Genomic DNA, 21,670 nt, shown 5'->3' with positions numbered 1-21,670 from the left:
CTTCATATTAGTACAGTAGCACCGCCTCCTTCCCGCCTCCTCCACGCCTCCTCCAACGTTGGGCTTGTTTGTCCTCCTTCCTCTCCAGGACCCTCCCATCTCCCTCACAACCATCAGCTGTTCCCTCAAACCCACTCCTGCTGCTGCTGCTGCTGCTCTGTCCACACAGGCATCCATCCCCAAACAAGGCAGCTTATGCATGAAAAAACAAAACACACACTTGGCTTGCAGGACACTGACGTGCCTCACTTTCTCTCAACACTTCCTGTCACCGTCTCACTCACACACGAGCAGAGCTCACTCCCACTTATTATTCAAGATGCAGCAGAAGTCTATATTTAGCCCTTTCACCAAGATGTCACTGTGTGATGCAAGACTGCTGGTGTGTGTCTATCTCGTACTCTCACCTCATGCTGCTGGTAAAGGTTGTCCTCCCCCCTCCCTCCCAAATCAAACCGCAACAGTCACCTACAGCTCAAGGCGTGGCCATCATGCAGTCAAGAACTGAGTCTTTTTAATAAAACATTTGACAGTTGGTACGAATGTTGGTTCAAAATTGTCTGCATGCAAATGTTTGCTCTGTGCAGAAGATCCTCAAGCGTTTCCAGCATTATTCTTTCCGAGGCAATGTTGTGACTATTATCCATTCAATGAGCAACGGAAGCCTCCTAAATGCTCGTTGAATTATGCAAAAGTTAAGCGGTTGAAAATAAAACTCCTCTGACTTCCTCAAATAGCTAGACTATCAAAGTGTGTTTGAGAACAATCAGAAAGAAAGTTAAACAGGCTTATGTAAAAAAAAACTACACACAAATTATGTAGTTTTTTTTTAACTTTAGAATGATAAAACCAGATAATAAATTGATCAACACTTAGAACAATGACTCATCTTAAAACAACAACTGTAAACGTGGGTGTATTTATTGTTTATACGCATGTACGGCCTACGTCATTTCTGTAACAACAGATCCTGCAGAATAAGATCATGACTGTAAAGGTCAAACACTGAAAGTCCATCTGACGCTGCTGTATCACCACTGTCGATGACAGCTGTTACAAATGGATTCAGTGTTGTGCTCAAGTAGGCTCCGGCTGCACAGATGCTGGCAGGGGCCTTGAACCTGCGTCCTTCAGTTAAAGTCCAACACATGTTGCTCCATCAGCATCTCCTGCGATCTCATAGGAAACCTCAGATTCACCTGAGAGACCCTGGCGCTTCCTGAACAACTGTTGGCCCATGATAGTCAGCGCCGAACAAAATGTGGGAGTTACATAACCTCGGCAACTAATCTCTGCAAAAAACGGAGTCAGTGTTGTTCTCTGCTGAGTGGGCAGAACAACAAGGTCACCTGAATCACCTCGACACACTCTGACTTCACTATAACACTGCGTGCATGTTTGGCCACTTTCCGGCTGCAGAGTTGCTGACCTCCTCTGACCCAGATTCTTGTCTTTGTCCCTGCATAATTCAAGTCATTGAAAAGGTCTGTTTCTGTGCTGTAAAATGATCCTGCATGTACTTGGTCAGTGAAGCAGGACGGGGTACACACCGCTCACTCAATGTGCACGTTCTTGACCATTAGGAAAAAGGTTGACAGCACCTACCCGGAACATTTGTTGTCAGCAAGTATTTTTGGTGTCTTGATGTGGTTAACACCATCAGGGCCAAAAGGGTCATTATATTTGACCACAAAGACTTCCTATTGATGTATTGATCAGTCAAGAATGCTGAGATTTCCTGATATCAGGTCAAAAGAAGACAACATTAATTGTTTCGTATGGCAGAAAAACAAAACAAAGGACATCTTTTAAAATAAGAACTACTTTACAATTTAATGTTGAAATTCAGTTTCATTTTGGGTTGATGTAACTGGGATCAAGAAGGAACTTGCATAATATCAGCTGTCCCTTTATGTGTCCTATCGAACTTATCTAGCCCAGGAATTAACTATGATAACCATATAATTAAACACAATGTTACCCAGTTCAACTGAAGAGGGATTTTCCCGTCACAGATTATTTCATTTGAACAATCTCAAGTGGCGTGAAATCTTCAGAAAGAAGCAAAGAGCCTCTGAACATATCCAACGAGTTAAATCATCAAGCCAAACAGCAGTTATACATGTGGTTTAATAGTGGCACGTGGTGAGAGTGACCATCCCGCATAGAGGGAAGTTTTGAGCCTCGTATTAATTGTTTAGGTTCCTTGGACACTGATTGAATCCAGCCTCCCTTTGGCATTGTTTGCTTGATTCAATTAGAATGCTTCTGATTGCATCATTGACAGTAGGATGAAGGGATCTGATAAAATGATTACTAGGTAATCGCTTCTGTGAAATTAACCGCATCGCTGTTGTTTAAAAGATGGAAAAATTTGATTTGAGGCTGAATATTTATTGTATTAATTTATTTATTGGCCTACGATTGCTGAATGTGAAAGATCTTGAGCTAAGAATACCCTAATCCCTCTATTCCATCCATCCATCCATTCCATTTGGGATGGATGGATGGCTGGATGGATGGATTTATTTATTGGCCTACGATTTCTGAATGTGAAAGATCTTGAGCTAAGAATCCCCTAATCCCTCTATTAAATACCCAAAATATGCTGACTGGAAATCCACCAAGCCTCGGGGACCTGGGGGAGGGAGGGCTGTATTTGCAGTATTCCAATCAATAAATAGCTTGAGTTTAGTTGGATGTGTGTGTGTGTGTCTGTGTGTAATTAGCTTACTGGACCATTTGAGCAAAGAGATAGGAGTTGCGAGTGTGCGTGCGCTCGCAGCATGGTTTTAGGGAGGGCACTGCAGGTCTGTTGGTCGCTCGGTCCACCACTTTAGTGTCAAATAGGTCAATATTGGATGGAAAGCAATGACGTTGCATCCCAGGGATGACTTTTCTAGCGCCACCCTCAGGAAGACGTTTCTGGTCATGAGGTCCTAAGGTCACAAGTGTTTTAATATTCTGACCCCCAAATTCTGATTCCCAGGACAGCTTTTCTTCAGCAGTAGGCGAGCACTGAGGACCCAGATTCAGCAACGTCTCACATCTGAAGACGAGAGTCAAAAATGATGCCTTGTGGGAAAAATTCTAAGAAATACAAACGAAGACTTGTGATTTTCAGACAATGGAGGAGTGCCGTGTTGTTTAAACTTCACAGGCATGTCCTGAGTCAGCGGTTGCAGGAGTTTATCACTGTGGTAAAGATGACCCTGAGCCTTTACTCTGATAGCACCACCCAATGTGCATATCTGTGTGTGTGTGTGTGTGTGTGTGTGTGCGCGCACACACACACACACACACACAGGACAAAAAACAATACCTATACTCACACACAGTACAGTATGCTGCAATTCTATCAGTTACAATTTGGTCGTTTCAAATACAACAAAAAGGTGAGACTGTATAATTTTCGCAGCATCTTGGATGGACAATGTATGCGATTAAAACGTTGTGATGTTCCCAAAAGAAAGATTTAATAATCGGATGCACCTTTTGCAGCCCTTCTTCTGGTCCTCACCTCTCACACACACATTCCATCTTTACATCACATGGAAGCTGACACACACACACACACACACACACACACACACACACACACACACACACACACACACACACACACACACACACACACACCGCCTACCTGGCAGGTGACAGATCGGGTGGTGAAAGGCAAGGAGATTTGACCAGATAAGGCTGTTAATGAGTAACCCTGCTGTTTCAGGTTGTTTGCTGCTCAGTGGCTGGAAAATTGGAACAATAACATGCAAACATGGAGGTAATGGCTGTGGTGCCAGGCAGGCAGACGGCAAGGACCGGGACCACAACACCAACTAATGGCTGGTTTACCAGAATTGGGTCCAGAAGCCTTATAAAAGCAGAATCTTTGTTGGATGTGGGCAAAAATGCCACTTATATATAGACAGACCTGATAAGTAAGATACATCTAAATGTATCCAAACTTGCATAGAGATGCAATAGAAACATAATTAACATGTGGTGAAACATACTCTATGCAAACTAACATTTCAGTCATGCAAATTTGACAAGAAAATGACAAGAATTTGACTATTCATCACATAAACACCTCTTCTGCTCATCTAAATTCACTGGCATGGGTCTCAGCTAAACCTGTTCCTCTCACCCAAAGAGATTACACAACAGAGGGTTGTTATTAATTAATGATGAATTCTAAAATGAATTCTGAGATCAAGTCAAAAAACATTTCTCATGGCCCTGAGCTGTCCGAGTCACACAGATGCAGCAGCCAATTAAAAGAGAGATGAAAGAGGGTAGATTACTGCTGTAAAAACCAAATGTGACACCCCACCGGATTCTCTCAGAAGAGACCTGAAGAATTATGCCAATGTCCCTCCTGATAAACTGAGAGTCCAGAATCTGGAAGTGATCCAAAGTCACATTGCTAATCCTCTGCACCCTTCTTGCTGAACATTCGAACAGCATGTCAACATGTTGGTACATTTGGTTTTCCTTTTAGCGTGAAGTATATTTCGAACCAACAGGATGTGATTATAGGTGGTTTTTGTGTCAGAAAGTAACAAACCAAGGAAAGAATGTTAAAAATAAGTCTCTGTTTTCGAGCGTGTTTGCTTGAATGTGTCATACACAGTGGGTTCAGTTTCTATGATATGACAATTAAAGTTGCTGTTGTGATGGTTTTAATGGGATGAGATAAGTTGTGAATGGGAGATCCTTTTTGTATCTGGTTCGGTATATTGTCTCCTTTTAAATCTTTTCTTGCATCCTTTATTTTTGTTGTGTTCTCATGCAGTGAGTCGAAACTCTGACTAAACACTTAACTGGACACACTCTCTTTGTTTAGATTAAGTGTGAAAGAACAGATGATGATGTGAGAGATCAACCTGAACTAACTGTTAAATCTACTTATTTATGTTTTCCTCCACAGTATATCTCACCAGATTAAGAATTTAATTAAGTCTTACCTGCCTAATCACTTTGGTGCAGTCCCTGATGTTATTTTTTCTTCTTCTTTCTTTTAATGTATTGCTGCCTTTAATCTCATCTCTTTAATCTCACCATTTACCTATTTAGTTCAAATGTTGTGCCGGTAAACAGAAACCAGCTGAATTAACACAAGAAAACAAGTAAAAGGGATGTGAGAGGCAATTAATGGAGTGTTTGATTTAGGAAATCCAATCATACAACATGGCAAAGAGCTGTTAATCACGTGCATATTACATAAGAGAGGTGTTGCTTATCCATTGTTTAAGTTTGATGAAAGGGTCACAGAGCTATTGTTTGACTGTGATGGTTTTAATGGGATGATATAAGGGCCTTCTTGTATCTCATTAGTCTCCTTTTAAATCTAGTTCTGCATCCTTTATTTAATTTCACTGAGTCTCCTCTGGGTACAGTCAATTAAATTGTCCTTTTGTATACGCCTATTTAATTTCTCGAAAAACAGGTTGCAGATTTGCTCACAAAAAATGCTCTGTGAAAAATAATCCTGTCTGTCTGTAATGTGATTATGTCTGAGTGAAGGAGTACAAAGCATTAGGTCCTGTGCATTAAAAAAAAAACTAGGGGCACACAAGATAAAACCAGCTGAAGGATGATAAAAGGGGGAGGAGAAAGAGGTGGAGGAGGCGTGGTCATTATATCACCACCAAGAGAAGAGAACACAGTGTTAAGTCTTCACAACAAACATGCAAACAGATCTCTGATGGCACAGACTCAAAAACATCTCTCATGTATGAAATATATGATATAAGAGGGAATAATACGTCCTTCCTTAACATGCTATTAAATACTTAAACAATGCAACTACATGAAAGTAAAAGGCACTGATTGATTAAATCCCATTAGTGTGTAAATATACTGTATATTATATACTGACAAACGTTTTCTTCAGCATGTTTTTAGAAACATCCGCACTTTGCTTTACATATTTACACCAAATAAGGAGCGCAGCGATGACGCCGATGCGGTTGAGTCTCCGCCCACTGTTTTCCAAGAAATGTCCTTGTCTTCCAACCCAGAGGGAGCATATGCTCATTCACAGGCATGTGGGCTCCTAATGTGACATGCAGTTTATACTTATGTCTATAAGCATCTATTTACAGAAACATTAGATGGGATTGCACAACTGGGGGAAGAAGGGGGGGATGGGAAGAGAACGATGGAGGTGTGAGAGGAGGAACGTGCTGTGCAGAGAGGGAAAGAGGTCAGGGGGAGAAAAAAGGTTCGAAAAGTGGAGATGTTGTGACCTCTGCGAGAAAAAGAGGAATGTGGGAATTTACAGTGAGAGCTGGAGAAAATACAGAGGGGTGAAGAGAGGAAAGAGAGGTACGAGAAAGAAGGGATTGAAGGGCTGGAGGAGGTGTGGTTAAGGGTGTGAGCATGGGAGTGGAGATAGTAACTTGAGCCTTGTGTTTACCATGTCCCCGGAAACATAGGACAATGTGTTCGAGAAAACATGCTGTGATCGAGACCCAAACAAAGTGCCTCGTTTTGGGAGCTGACTTTAAATATAACGTGTAAACAGAAAATGAAAATGAATGTCCATGGGGATGTGGAGAAGATGTGGAAGGTGGTTTTCAATATAATTTTTGATTTTATGGTCCACAACATATCTGTTTTGTTTCACTCTCACCGCTCTCATAAGTGTTGTTTTCGGCCTAAGCAAGCAGCTGATAAACACACTGCGCATACCTGCTCAGAACCAGAACCAGAGACAAAGACACAGTTAGCGACTAGCTGGTGAACATGGAGCAATTAGTAGTTAACGAGACAGGAGCTGGTGGAGACCAAAAATAGAGGTAAAAAGAATGAATGCTAACAAGGCTTTACGTCTGCTGGATGGGTAACTGTTCGCCAACTCCTCACCAAATCAACTTCGTAAGGCGATCATGTGTCAATATGGTGTTTACATCCTAATGTGCTGCCCCCAAGTGGCAAAACAATTATAACTGAATGCAGCTTTAAGTTGTGTAATCCATCACATTGTCAAATCTACATTCTTGTTACGAGGCAATGCTGAGTAGACGCCAATTGCATAAGACACACTTTGTCTCTCCATAAAGGAAATGCCATTAAAAACAATCACCCACTAAAATAAAAGGACATTAGATTAAAGCTCAGAGAATAATGTCAGCTGTGACATCAGGAGCCAGTTTAGTTTGCATTGTTGTCATTATTACAGTGTTATCACAGTTATTGTTACTTAATTAAAAATATTTAATTATTAATCAGGATTATGATTGTTAGTGTTGGGGGACTGTTTACTTTTAGAGTTTCTTATGTTGTTAATTACGTTTTTTTCTGCTACTTTCTAACATGACATTATTGTTTATTTGTTTGCTTGCTTGGGAAATTCTATCCAGACAACCTTATTTTGGTTGGTCAGTTTCTATAAATAAAACATTTTGTAAATAAATTGAAGCTGGAACATAATGATCCATGATATCTCTCATGCCTCACAGCTCGATCCAGTCTGAACTTGTCTGCCTCCCGTCTGATTGCTGATCTCGCACAGAGTTACGGCTCCAAACAGCTGACGCACTTTATGTTTCTCATCCGGCTCTTTGTTTACCTTGTCCTTAATATGACTGTAAACTGTGAATCAGATAGCTTCTTTATCTAAATACAATGTCAACAATTCATTAAATAAATTATGATTAGATTATCTAGCCAGTTTAGTTTGTAAGAAAACAGAAAATAAAGACAAAAAGAAACAAATTCTTTGCTTATTCTGTGCATCTTATTCCCAATTCATTATTTAACAACTGCCAGCAGAAAGCATTTAAAAATAACAAGGGATTTGATATGAGCAGGAATCCTGATCAGCTGAGTGTGTTTGTGTGCTTTTATGTCCTTAATCAACCCTTTCAACACTTCCTCTCTTAGGAGGAGTGAGAAGGACATGAAAACTCAGATCGGGGTGTTTGTCACGAGGCAGCACATTTAGTATCCTCTTTTTTTACGAGTGTCTCTGCGTCTGTGTGTGTGTGTGTGTGTGTGTGTGTGTGTGTGTGTGTGTGTGTGTGTGTGTGTGTGTGTGTGTGTGTGTGTGTGTGTGTGTGTGTGTGTGTGCACATTTCTCGGATTCATTTCCCCCTTTCCCCCCTCGGTCCAGCTCCTCCCCGACTGTCGAGGCTGTTTTTAAGGAAGTCTGGCTGAATCCAGTTCTCGCTGCCTCAAGAAGTGACCTCCTCATCTTACTCTCTTACCTCCATCTACCTCACCGGACCTTTTCTCTCCCTCTTCTTTGTCTAAACTGTCTCCCTTCTTTCTTTCTCCCTATGCTGCTTCCTCTCACAGAGAAAGAGGAAAGAGACAAACAGAAGGGTTACGGTGTAAAGCTTTCATTTTGTGTATCTGACTCATGTTTGTGTATCCAGACATGTATTGCGCAATGCTCTTTGTGCAGCTGTACATTATGTACAGATGCGTTTGTCCAGATGTCGAGGCTGGATTATCAATCGGACAGAGCAGGCAACTGCCCCAGACTGTGTGGTAAATATCTTGAGGAAATGTACATAGTTACGAATTTGTTTGATTGTTTAGCCACACTATAACGTCAAAAAACAGAAATGAAAAACGCCTCAAGGTGATCTTGAGATAATGTCTCAAAGATGTGTCAAAATCCAGTTTCAGCGCATTTAATATTTCAGTTGATATTATGCCGACATGGATTCATAAATCGAGAGAAAAGGCAGCTCTCCAGCGGTATATATATATATATATGTATATATGTATATATATATGTATATATATACATATATACATATATACATATATATATATATATATATATATATATATATATATATATATACACTGTATATATTCACAACTAATGGATTAATACATCTGCTGCCATGGTTGAAGAGGGAAGCCTTCATCAGACTGACAGCAGTGATCTCTCTTTAAACAGGATTGTTTATTGACTCAATCAGATGAGGAAGACGTGAGAAACAGTCTAAAGCTCTGGAACAAACTCAGAATTGGACCTTGTGTTGAGTGTTCTTTGTTGAACTAAAATGTCGTACTGTAAAGGCACATTTCACAGTATAGGATGAGGTTGAGAGGGCCTGCTGGTCTGCTGACTGTCTGCATTTGTTGGATTTTGTGTGTGTTGATGTGTGCGAACGTGTGTGTGTGTGTATGTGTGTTTTATATGATCGACCGCTCGTGAAGGTGTAGAATCTGACACCTGTCTCCTTTGTGGATCTTTCCCACGATGACACTTCTCTTTGGTCTCAAACGTACTCAGCCCTTTTAGTGTGTGCGTGCGTGCGTGTGTTTAACTGTCTTTGTGTGAATGCACAATCACCCAGCAGCTAAGAACATAGCTGTTACACAATTTAAATTTGTACTCTGTTTTTTTTCTTCTTATTCTTCTGTTGGAATCTTTGATCTCTGGCTCAATAATTTCCTTTTAAATGAATAAAGTTCTATCTTATCTCATCTCAAAGTGCCCTTAGGCAAGACGCACGACATAATATTGTCGGCAGTCGTACTCATCAGTTCCCACGTGTGTTGCTGTGTGAATGTGTGGCAGAGAAAACTGAAGCCTAAAGAATATGTTTGAGTGTGGATCTTTGTGGAAGACGTGATACAGAAAAAAATGTTTTTATTGAATTGGTCACTATTTATGAAATCTGAAATTGAGAGACTTTGTGTATTGATTGATCATAACCTTGGTGAAGGGGATCACCTGATCGGGTGCAGCTATAGATCGTGATGTGGGAGTTTATCCAGTAAAGGACGATAAATCTGAGCGTGTGCGGTCGATTTTCTACCTCAAGGACGTCACTTTCTTGCAGGCTGGTTGGATGAATGAAATATTTATGCTGCGTTTGAGTGCAGCACGGACTATAAATAGTCACAGCTAAACATAAAGCCATTAGTTTTACCACTGCCTTCTGACACAGCTTTACAGCTCACGCACTAACACACATATAGATATATAAAGTCAGAAATAAAGTCAGATTATTATTATTATTATGAATGCACAGCTTCACTGACTAGATGCACACTGCATTCTGATCATGCTGACGTATTGATATTCCAGGTGTCTGTGCAGGAGCACACACACCCAACAAGCTGCAGTCTGGCTCTGTGCCAAGCTTGACCATCCATATCTGTCCACAGAGATTCATTAATGACAAAAACTAGCAAGCAAACATGAACGCAAAATAAATGAAAGCTGCTATCAATCTGCAGAGCCAGCAGGAACAGATTTGTGCTCAAAACCAGATGAAAAGCTACGCTCACTAATTTCTTCAGCTGTTTTGGTAGGTTCAGTGTAAAAAATGTGACTGATGAGCTTTAAAAGGGAGAGCTCATTCTGTTATGGACATGTTTAGGTATTAACAATTAATCAGTGTACATTTGTCCCTAGAGGAAAACAGAAAAAACACTGATTGAGGATAACAGACTGCAGAGGTGAAAAAGGAAAAGTGCTGAGTGATGTCATATTGTATATTGTATATAGTATATTGGCTTAACTCTGCGAGCTGGACAACAACAACATTATTTAAGAATATCCTAAGGATACAACCTGCCAAGACTGAGAGTGTAGGGCTTTTAAAAACAGTGAGAAAAGTGAAGCCTCAAAGCTCAAATGCATTGACACAATTCATCTTGTGCTCTTGCAGCAGTGTTTAAGCTCAATAATTTGGATCCATGAAGATAAAAATCTGAAAGTGACCCCTGGAAAAAACAACCCAAATTCGATGTCCACATAATTCAATTTCTAAAGCAAAAAAAAAGGGAGTTGATTTGAAAGGGACCTTGGACAGTCAGGCCTGATCCTAGACCCGAGGATCTGATAGCAGACATGGGAGCCATGGAAAATGGTGCTTCATATTTTTCCCATTAATGAGCTTCCATACTCGTATACCATACACAACTCTGCAGGGAACGGCGGCATTGAAGGAAATGAGCTGCAGACGTGCAGAGCTCGAACTCTTGCAAAATAGTATTTGACAAGCTGCTGAGTAGATTTAAGAAACAACCAACGAGAGCAAAATGTGACTTCTGGTGTTCAGCAGATGTGATACTGTCATGTGCACTTACTTCCCTCTTTTGGGGAACACACCCTTTACTGCACTTACCCACCCACAGACACCTACTACACTCACATCCACATTACTGGAAATCATTCAGGTCGTGAAACATTATACACTGCACAGAACTTTATCACATAACTTCACTGACCATATTCGTTGTGACACATTTAAACTACAAAAACGAAACAGATGAACCCAAACATTTGATTTAACGTAACTTCCTTTTGGTTACACTACTGTTGTCTTTAATGTCTTTTTTATATTTATCTTGTTTATTGTATATAATATGTATATATGGGAACATCCAGAGACTACAATATATTCAAAACAGCGCTGCCAGGATCCTGCTAAGAGTCCGCAAATACGACCACATCACCCCCGTTCTGAAATCACTACACTGGCTCCCCATCCCACACAGAATTGAGTATAAGCTCTCCCTCCTTACTCATCAGTACATTCACGGACATGCCCCCCAATACCTAAAAGAACTGCTCACCCCCCAGACCTCCTCATTCAACCTCCGTTCTGCAAACAAAAATACCCTCCAAGTCCCCAGAACCAAGCGCCGCACTATGGGCGATCGGGCCTTTTCCTCTGCAGCCCCGAGGCTGTGGAATACCCTCCCCGACCATCTGAGGGCCCCACAGACTGCAGAGGCTTTTAAACGGGACCTAAAAACTCACCTTTTTAAGAAAGCGTACTGCTAAAATATCTTTTATGAGCTTTGCTTTTAAATATATCTTAAAAATGTTCTTGTTTTATTCTGTTCTGTAGCACTTTGAGATTGTTTAAATATAAAGTGCATTACAAATGCATTGTATTATTATTATTATTATTATTATGTACGATGAGAGCAATGTGTAACCGGAGTCAAATTCCATGTATGTGTACACACACATAAATATAAATTCAGATTCTGTAATATAGTGTAAAACAACCCAACAGTAAAAATCAGCTCCACCTATACATCCTTACTGTACTGATAATCCAGCAATAACAAACACATTCTGCATTATGGGTGCTACTATTTTACTAAAGTGCATTTTCTGTTAATGCTTTTACTTTAAGGGGTACTCAGTATTCCATACAACAATTTGACTTGAAAGACTTGAAAGAGCATTTTGATATTCTGACTTTTTTTAATATGGGTAAGTGAGCATTAATCCATAGTGGTATGGATGTTTAAATTGCATCAGTAAAGGCTTTGATAACTTTTTTTTTCCTTTAATGGTCAATGGTTCCCTCACACATGTATAATAGTGCGCCATCAAGCGGCCGTACTGTGTCATTGTAGCCTCTTCCCATTTGTATTGTACTGGCATGCAGCCACCTACAGGGGGCAGTGCGACGTCACTCTGGCTCTAAGAGTAAACTACACGTGAGCTTTAGTTTAATTTAGCTTTACAGCGTTAAGAGGCACGGATACAACTACCACGAGGGTGAGGTTGTGTAATGGCTGTGTAGACTTAACATTAGACTGACGCTGCTCAAATTATTAACTAATTAATTAAAGTTAAAAACGTTCAGACATCGTGAGCTGGCGTGAACGGGCTCGCCTACGAGACAAAGCTTCAATGTTGCTCTGTGGTGGCTAGTTTTGTTTGTCTTAAACGGCCTGTAACACTAGCAAATTATAGCATTAGCCTTGAATACAACAACACATAACGTTATATATATATATATATATATATATATATATATATATATATATATATATATATATATATATATAACTTTCAGTATAGGACTACAGGAGTGTTACAATATTGTGAATATCGTTCAAATGTGACATTACGGGGACCTCAAATCTAATAATGATTTAAAATAGAGCTCACCTGTGCGTATTCTTGCAATTGCTCATGGGAAATGTAGTTCCCAATAGTTAGTGATCCAAATACACAATATATCTCACAAACTGAAAATAGAGAAATACTAAAAGCCTTCTGGATATCAAAAATATAGATTTGTTCAATAGATTAATCTGTCTGTTTATATTAATGATTTAGTCTATCAAATGCAATGAATTATGAAAAAATGCCCACCACAGTTTTCCAGACATGTGACCTATTTTTATGTCTGACTAGCAGCCCACAACCAAAATATATTTCATGAACCATCAGAGAAAAGAAACACATCTTCAAATTTGAGAAGCAAGTTTGTACTTGTCCTGAATGATAATCATTGATTTATATTGTTGGAATGTAACTAATGAAAGGACATGACATAACATATGTGCAACCCTCAAACAAACCAGTAAACTCAACACAATACTTTACTTTAAATCCACTTTATCTGGAAAACCTAACATATTTTCTCTGAGCTCACACAGTAAAAATATTTAACCTGCTTTTAAATCAAACTGGGCTGTGGAGGAAAGTTTTGGAAATATGTGCTTCATCGTTGAGGACAGAAATGCCAAGAAACACGAGGAATGTGTCGTCAGCTGCAGCTACTGTATCAGCTGCTCCAGCCTGCTGGCAGGCGACTTCCAACAGGTGAGAGAACAGGTGTGAGCGTACAATCCAAACCTTGTGTTGACATTCATATTTAGAATATTGTCTACTTTTAATTTGATGCTTCTTTCAGAAACTTTTATGCAAATAAAGCAACATTGTCGCAAATTTAATTGTATACGAGATGGAATAAAGATGCTCTCGTTCTACAGACTTTGACCTCTGAGTGTTTTTTCTTTTACAGAAGAAGAAGAAGGAGTGTAGGAGAAACCAGAGGTTAGTGTTCAGTGTCTGACCTTCTGATTATTGTGCAACATATTTTAATCTTTATAGACTATGAAGTAGATCAAGCATTTAAGGTACTTTGTTAGAGGCCCGACGATATCTTTGTCAAAGTGTGTGCTACTTTATTATTATTATCTGTATTCACTATATGTGGACTTTGATTTTGACTTTGACCAAGAGATGGTGTTAGCATCCGAGGAGTGCAAACCACAGAAAAAAAACTATTCTCAGATTATGTGACTCGCACTCTTATCTGTCATTTCATTTTCAGTTTTTCTGCTTTCCAATATTTGTTTGCTCGGTGTGTGTGTTTGTGTGGACGTTTGCAAACATAGCGTGTGAAACTCTGCACACATCCTTCATCCTGTGTTGACATGCCTCCCACAGATCCTCAGAAAAAAATTCTTAATTTTTGTTTTTGAAAGCCCAGGTCTAAAAAAAAGGGCCTTAAATTGTCTGGAATTTTCGAAAGGCAGACATTAAATTTGATCCGCGGCCGACTGAATGAGCATATGTGTGCTTATTTGTTCAGTCGTTTTTGTATTTTGTTTAATTTGATATCTCTCAACAACTTCTTTATTTGGATTTTAAATTGTTTAGACTTGCTGCACATTTTAACACTGAAGAAGAAGAAAGTCTTTCTGTTTTATGACTGAAATGGTAAAAACATCACAGCATGATTCAAACCTCTCTTTTCAATCAATAGGATAGTACAGTGGAATTACAGAGTCCTGGTCATACTATTCAAAATGTGTGGATATCTTCTTCGTACATACAGGCCACTCTCCCTCACAGATTTAGCTTGAATATACAGTTTGACCAACACACAACCCCGAATCGACACACACTCTCCATCCACCCCCCCTTCCCCCCTTGTCTCCCTTGGGACCCCCACGAAAGTCTGGTGAGGCGTCTCTAGTGCCAACAAGCAGGAAGTCACAGCTGTGCTCATCCCCCTTTCAGCATGTGCAAGAGCTTGTGTTTTTTGTGTCTATCTGCATCTGTGTGTTGACCTGGGTCTGTGTGTGTGTGTATGTGTGTGTTTTGGTCTCTTTATGTCAGTCAGTTTATCTGGCCAGCATGACGCTAATTTCTATTCCCACCTCTTTGGTGCAGAAGTTTCCAGTGCTGTAAAACGAGAGAGACAGAGAAAGCCGAGTTCATACAGGCTAATAAACACTGTGTGTCTAAGACTGAGTGGACTGCTGCGGTGGAAACACACACACACACACACACACACACACACACACACACACACACACACACACACACACACTCAATCAACTCTGTTTATATCGCCTCATCTTGCTCTTTACTTCTTAATTTCTTCACTTTCTCTTTCGTATTGCTCTCCTTTATCTGTTTGTTTAGTTTCTCTGGCCAAAGGTATCCAACATCGCTGCTGACGTCTCTTTTTACGCTCTCTGGCTGTTTTTCATAGTTATGACTCGACCCCTTATAACCTGATTGATGCTACCTGATCTTCAGAAGATCAATGTCAATCATTTAAGAAATTTTTCAACCAAAAACACCAAATATTAATTGGTTCCAGCCACTCACTTGTGATGATTTTCTGCATGTCCCTTTCTTATGTGATTAGACTGTTTCTTGGACAAAAGAAGACATTTAAAGACGTCTCCGTTAGCTCTGGGATATTGTGATGGACATTTTCACATCTTTCTGAAATATCATCGACCAAACTATGAATCAAGAAAATAATGGGTTGCAGCCCTCGTTCACAACGGTATAATAAATGGTTTTCTGAGTTTATCGTGGAGGAACAGGACTGGCCAGCACGGAGCGCTAACCTCAGCCTCATCCAACACCTTCGGTATGAATTTAAAAGCTGACTGCGAGCCCGTACCTCCGGCTCAGTGCCCGACCTCACTGATGCTCTTGTAGTTGAACGGGAGCCAATCACTGCAGCCGGTATCCAAACTCTTGTGGAAAGCTTTCCCCAAACGATGGAGGCTGTTAAGCAGCATTATCATGGTTTTGGAATGAGATGTTCCACAACCACATGCAGTTGTAACACTTAGAAGTCCACATGTAGTGTATCTCATTTTCTACTTTGGTCCCTGTCTCGATCTCCCTCATTTCTGTATGTTTTGTTCCTTGTTCTGTTCTGGTTTCTGACTCGTTCTTCTTCGTGAGCCCCGACAGCTCCTTGTGAAGTCAGCTCTTTGCTGTAAATCTGAGGCCTTCGGTTTAATAGGCGCAGTGTGCCACTGTGACACCGGCTGCCTTTTGTTTTGGTTACAGATAAAATCACAGAAGGAAAACATGACAGCAAAGGGAGACGGAGAAGGAGGGAGAGGCTATAAGAGATTGAATAGCTGGAGAGAAACAGCATAGTCACAGAGTCCCTGTGGTGAAGGAAGAAAGTAATAAAGTAGACAAATCTAAAGAGTTTCTTCTCTCATGTTTTTGCTTCTTGAACAAGATACAAAAAGAGAAGGCGAGCCGAGGAGGGAGAGGAAATGATAGCTGATAAAAGAGTGATGATTTGACGAAGCATGTATTCAGAGCAGACTGAACTACTTCCTACCTCTGAAAGACAGATCGACATTTCAGACCTTCCTCCGAACTGAGCCAAACTCTGCCTCTGTGATGTTACTTCTTAAATCTTAAATCTTTTTGCCCTCTCCTCCCTTTATCCCTTCATCCCACCTCTAATTCTCACTTTGTTTGATCTCATTGTTACCTGATGTGCTCAGGGTGGACATATGGAGTTGATCACAGTGGCTGAAGCTGATGTTTTCTTGGGACTGTTGACAAGTTGACAGACAAGGCACTGCACTGACATCGAACCTCACTTCACTGTCAGGAAGAGAGAGAGAGAGAGAGAGGGAGAGGGACAGGGAGAGGGACAGGGAGAGGGGGGAGGTGAGAGAAAAGGAGGAGGAGAGATGAAGAGGAAAAAAAAGGACTTCACGGCCACGACTGGACTGCCCCCTTTTTTCCCCTCAGCCTCTCTCTGTCTCTCAACTTTTTTCCCTCCGTCCTCCTCCGCCGTGTGTGTTTTTTTTAAATGATTTGGGGAGAAGAGGGGAACAAGCATTCAGTGCTTGGCTGACGGTGCAGGCAGGAGCGTCACGTAGGAAAACAGGAGCCTGAGGGGCAGCACACCAGGACTAAAGAAGATTGAAGAGGCTTGGCTTTTCTTCTGGATCTGAAGCACAGACTACAAGATTGACTCGAAGACAGAAGTGGCAGGAAGAAGGAGAGAGAAAGGACGTCAAGATTTATAAACTCTCAACAAACAATACATTTAAATATACAGACTGTGCTCAAAGCAAGGAGAAAGACAGATATACAGATTTATTTTTGGACACAGTCAGCAAGCTGAAACATTTTTCCAGACCGGACCGGAATTTTCTTCCACTGGAGAGAGAGAAACAGATGGACGGACGCATATTTTGAATCAAAAGAGAAGAATCCTCATCTTCTTTCAACAATGCTTTTGAGGAACTCTGCACTGAACTGTTGCTGTCTGCTATGTTTCTGGAGGCTGACACAGGCATAGGAAATATTTAAATTCACTGAATCCCCCTGAGAAGAGGATCCACGTTGTCTTTTTTTATTTTTTATTTCTTCAATCAAAGCTCCTTTTCTGTGCAGGTGTTGTGCTGACTGTCACTATGTTTCCTCAAAGGTACTCTTTAACACCATCATGGACATCTTGCCTTTTGGTCTTGTGCATCCTGGATGTATGGACCGCAGCTTGGCCGGCAGCCCAACAATCCCAACCCCAGCTGCAGTCCCGCCGGTCCAGGCAGATGCCAACCTTAACCTCCTCCTCGTCAGCCGGCAACCTGTCAGAGAGTGCAGAGCGCAAAGTGGAGCGCCTCGGCCAGGCGTTCAAACGAAACGTCCGTGAGCTACGGGAGAAAAGCTCCTGCTTGGACCTGGTCTTCCTTGTGGATGAGTCGTCTAGCGTCGGGGCAAATAACTTCCTGAGCGAGCTGAGGTTCGTACGCAAGATTCTGTCCGACTTTCCTGTTGCGCCCGAGAACACGCGGGTGGCGTTGGTCACCTTCTCGTCCAAGACCCACGTAGTGACGAGGGTGGACCACATCTCAGCGCCCAAGTCCCACCAGCACAAGTGTTCCCTGTTCAACCAGGAGATCCCGGCTATCAACTACAGAGGAGGCGGCACCTACACAAAGGGAGCCTTCCAGAGGGCAGCGGTGAGTCAGACCTGAAGATAAAGTGAACCTTTATGCCAGTGAGGCATGTTTGTGTGACTAAGAGTGCCTGCAGGTGCGTTCATGAGCATTTGCTTAGCTCTTCATAATGAACCTGATGTTGCTTTTCATAAACCTGTGTGTGTGTGTGTGTGTGTGTGTGTGTGCGTGTGCGTGTGTGCGTGTGTGCGTGTGTGTCAGGTAGTCTGCAGCCTGTTGTGTGATTGTGGCTCAGTAAGGCTGTTAATGAGGCCCTGCATGTCCTTGCTGATGCTGCTCCTGCCTCCTCTCAATTACACACCGGAGGGGAAGCCGCTCGCCGGCTAATTGTTCAGGAGTTTCCAGTCATAAAAATACCATTAAGAGTGATGTGCAGATGCATGCACGTAGAAGCCCATTGATAAGCAAAAATGAACTACGTGCATGTAACACTGAAGCAATGGGTTTACAAAAGTGGAACAAATAGCAAGACTAAGTAGACTAAGTAAGAATTTTCGTCTGGTTTGTGAATCGTCGGCAGCGTGGCGTAGATGAAGCTTTCTGAATGAATGTGAATATTACTGTTACGGTTTTGCCAAATACTCCTCTTACTTTGTGCTATTATTCCTGACATGTTTGTCTCTTAAACAGAAGCATTACCGGTTGTTCGGCTGATTTGGTTCTGGAGGCAAAGGTTTGGTGGTTGTGCGGGATTACAAGGGGTCAAAATGTTAGCTTGTTTATGGTTTGTTGATTGGAGCTGCCTGACACCAAACCACCCGTGAGCACACACACACACACACACACACACACACACACACACACACACACACACACACACACACACACACACACACACACACACACACACCGAGGACATATGGCACAGTTCATCCGTCAAGTCCAAATAGCCCAGCTGTAAAAGCTGTGTAGGTGGTATAGGGGCTGGTCCTGTGTAAACACACACACCTCGGCTTATAGAAGCTTTGTGAGCATTATGTTGAATTATACACAAGACAAGATTCAGGTGCTTTTGGCGTCTCTTAACATGGAAATACTGCCGCCTGTTTTCAAGCTACTTTATGTGATTTTGCAGTCTGCTGATAGTTGTTGCATCCTCACAGATGGAAGGACAAATGGCTAACATCATAGCATGGCGACAAAAATACATCCAAAAACAGTTGATGGAAGTCCAGATAGCGAAGCTTGTGTCTGTGCAGTGATGATGAAGTGTTGAATAAAAAGGTTGTTACCGTGCGACAAAAACAAAAACCATCAGTTTTAACAAAACTATATTCAGAAGATGATCACTTTCAAACCTGGTCCACCTTGATGCTCCCACACTAACTTTCCATTAGTCAATAAAACATGTCAATCATGTCAGCCTAGTTTTACCAAGAGGTAGGTAAGCTGAGTTGTGACAGTCCATCCCTGTTCAAAGCTAATTGCCTTGGACCGCATGTATCCTCCAGCTTAGTGCTGAAAGCTTGGCCCTCAGGACAGGTTTTCAGCTTGCCATCCTCAGTTAAGTGCTGATAAGGAGACCGCTGGCTGCAACCCAGCTGCTAAAGACCACAACAATACCAAGAAAAGGCTTTCTGGGTAACTTTAGTGCCTTTATCATTGTTCACAAACACTCAGAATGTTTTGAGGTGATTTATCAAGCGATGTAGTAGTCTGCATCAGCCAAATATGGCTATGGAAAAAAAGGAACATACACTGCTGCTCAGGCTCTTAAATTGGCTTCCCAACATTGTTATTGATTCAAAGTCTGACAAAAATGAAAGATTAAATTTCATTCTGTGTTTCACTCATCATGGCCAAAACACACGGCTGTATTTCTTTCCAGTACTGCGTCTGCATTGTGAGCGTCCGTAGGCTGAGTTGAGCGATGTATGAGTAATGGGAGAGCTCCGTGCAGCCTACACAGAGCTGAGATCTTTTGGAAAGATAGATGAGCCTAGCAGATACAGACCGAGAAGCAGCAGATCAGTCGGTGCTCCAGAAACCACCCCACACCTGATGGATTCAGTCTGACATTTACTATGTCTTCACATGACCGGGGAAGCGATGTTAAAAAAAAAAAAAACAGGCCTCTCTGTGATTTATCGCCACGATCTCTGCATTATTTAATCATCTGTCTGAATCTGACTGGAAAGAGGAAAAAAAGGAACGTTTGTCGTCTCTTTCCATTAGCTGCGTAAAGGATGGGTCTGCTAACACTAATCTACAAAGCACATATCCGGCTGTCGTCTTGTACCGCCTGAACTGTCGGGTGACTGTCTCAAAGTGCGTCAAATTGGGAATTTTGCGGTGTGTGTGAGTGCACATACTTTGTATTTCTGCGCATTTGCCCGCACACGCGCCTTCATGCGCTTGTGTATCCATCCTCGGCTTCAAGGGAAAAATGAAGTGTGTGTGTGTGTGTGTGTGTGTGTGTGTGTGTGTGTGTGTGTGTGTGTGTGTTAACGTGTGCATATGTGTTATAAAGAAAGAGAGAAAGTAAGAGAGAGAGGATAATTGATAATTGCAGTATAATAATAATAATGCCATATTTTATTCCCTTGGCTGGTCTTGGCTCTTATAAGTGCTGCAGAAAGCTGGGATCCATTAAGAGAGACATTTTTCCACCAGCCGTGCATGTAGAGACAGGGCTCTCCTCCAGCACTCTTCATCACTGTCTCACTCTGTGTCTCTGCTATCTGTCTGTCTGTCTGCTGTCTCTCTTTTCACCCCATACTTTCAGACAGTAAGTTAAAGCATCAACGTTCGGTTCCAAAGGGAATTCTGATTCTGGCATTTCTGATATCTCCACTTAGTTTCGGTAAATTTACTTGAGAATATATTGATCTGAGTGAAATGAGGTAATATAGGCTTGTTATAGCCAAATAAGTCACTTTATCATTGTCTAGCTCTGTCAAGATGAGGTCATTTGTTGTACAAAGTGTTTCCCGACCGCATCTAAAAGTAAAAGTGTTTATAGCTGTGCTGAATGGCCACACTCTTAAGGCGTGGCAAGGAGGCGTGAAAGTGGTGAGATGCAATTAATTGAAGAAATTAGACTCCCTGACAGTCTTTCCTTGAGGGCATTCATGGTTTTTCACTCAGGTTTACACTTGAAATGTAATAGAAGAATGACAAAAGAGAGCTTGAGGGACGATTCCCGCACACTTTTCACAACGCATAACTGGCCAACGCAATTTGTTCGGAGCATACATTAGGCAAGTATGTCCGCATGCAAATTAAGCAGTCAAAACGTATTGAAACTCTTCCCTTTCTCTTTTCTTTACTGATGTAAACCAGCACATTATTGTGTGTTTGAAATAATGCAGATGAGGATAAATGTCAGACACGATGAGTTTATTAAGACTGCAGCACTTTGTCACGAGGCTTCACCGTGCCTCATTTTCGGGATCTGTCTCTCCTCAACCTGGCGTCTAACATGGTTACCTGGTAGCTGATGACATCACTCACTCTAGTTTTCCAGCACTTTCATGACCGCCGTGCACGGGAGCTGATTGATGACTTTCAGTAAAGGCTTCCAGGCCTCTGAGGAATAGCCACTGTACTGTACCTGAGACAGAAGTAGTTCACATCAACTGAACCACATCCCATTCCTCTCTGCTCGCTATAATTGCCCTGAAAAAGTCAATCCCTTTTCCGGCTCTTTTTAGCTCGTGTTTAATTTATTTTCCATACATTTGCC

General features: G+C 41.5%; 1 protein-coding gene across 1 annotated transcript in view; it reads left to right on the top strand.

Annotated features, from left to right (window-relative positions):
• Positions 1-17,439: 17,439 nt before the first annotated feature.
• Positions 17,440-21,670, top strand: part of svep1 (sushi, von Willebrand factor type A, EGF and pentraxin domain containing 1) — a gene marked incomplete at its 5' end in the record, with an annotated part of 85,457 nt that continues 81,226 nt past the window's right edge. Inside the window, one exon of the mRNA XM_079215078.1 lies at positions 17,440-17,988. Coding sequence (XP_079071204.1) covers positions 17,440-17,988 — 549 coding nt within the window. The remainder of the gene's footprint in view (positions 17,989-21,670) is intronic.

This window comes from Taurulus bubalis, assembly GCF_910589615.1.
Source record: "Taurulus bubalis genome assembly, chromosome: 3".
Taxonomy (NCBI): domain Eukaryota; kingdom Metazoa; phylum Chordata; class Actinopteri; order Perciformes; family Cottidae; genus Taurulus; species Taurulus bubalis.
The sequence above is the reverse complement of the archived record's forward strand: the minus strand, read 5'-3'. Positions and strand labels throughout refer to the sequence as shown.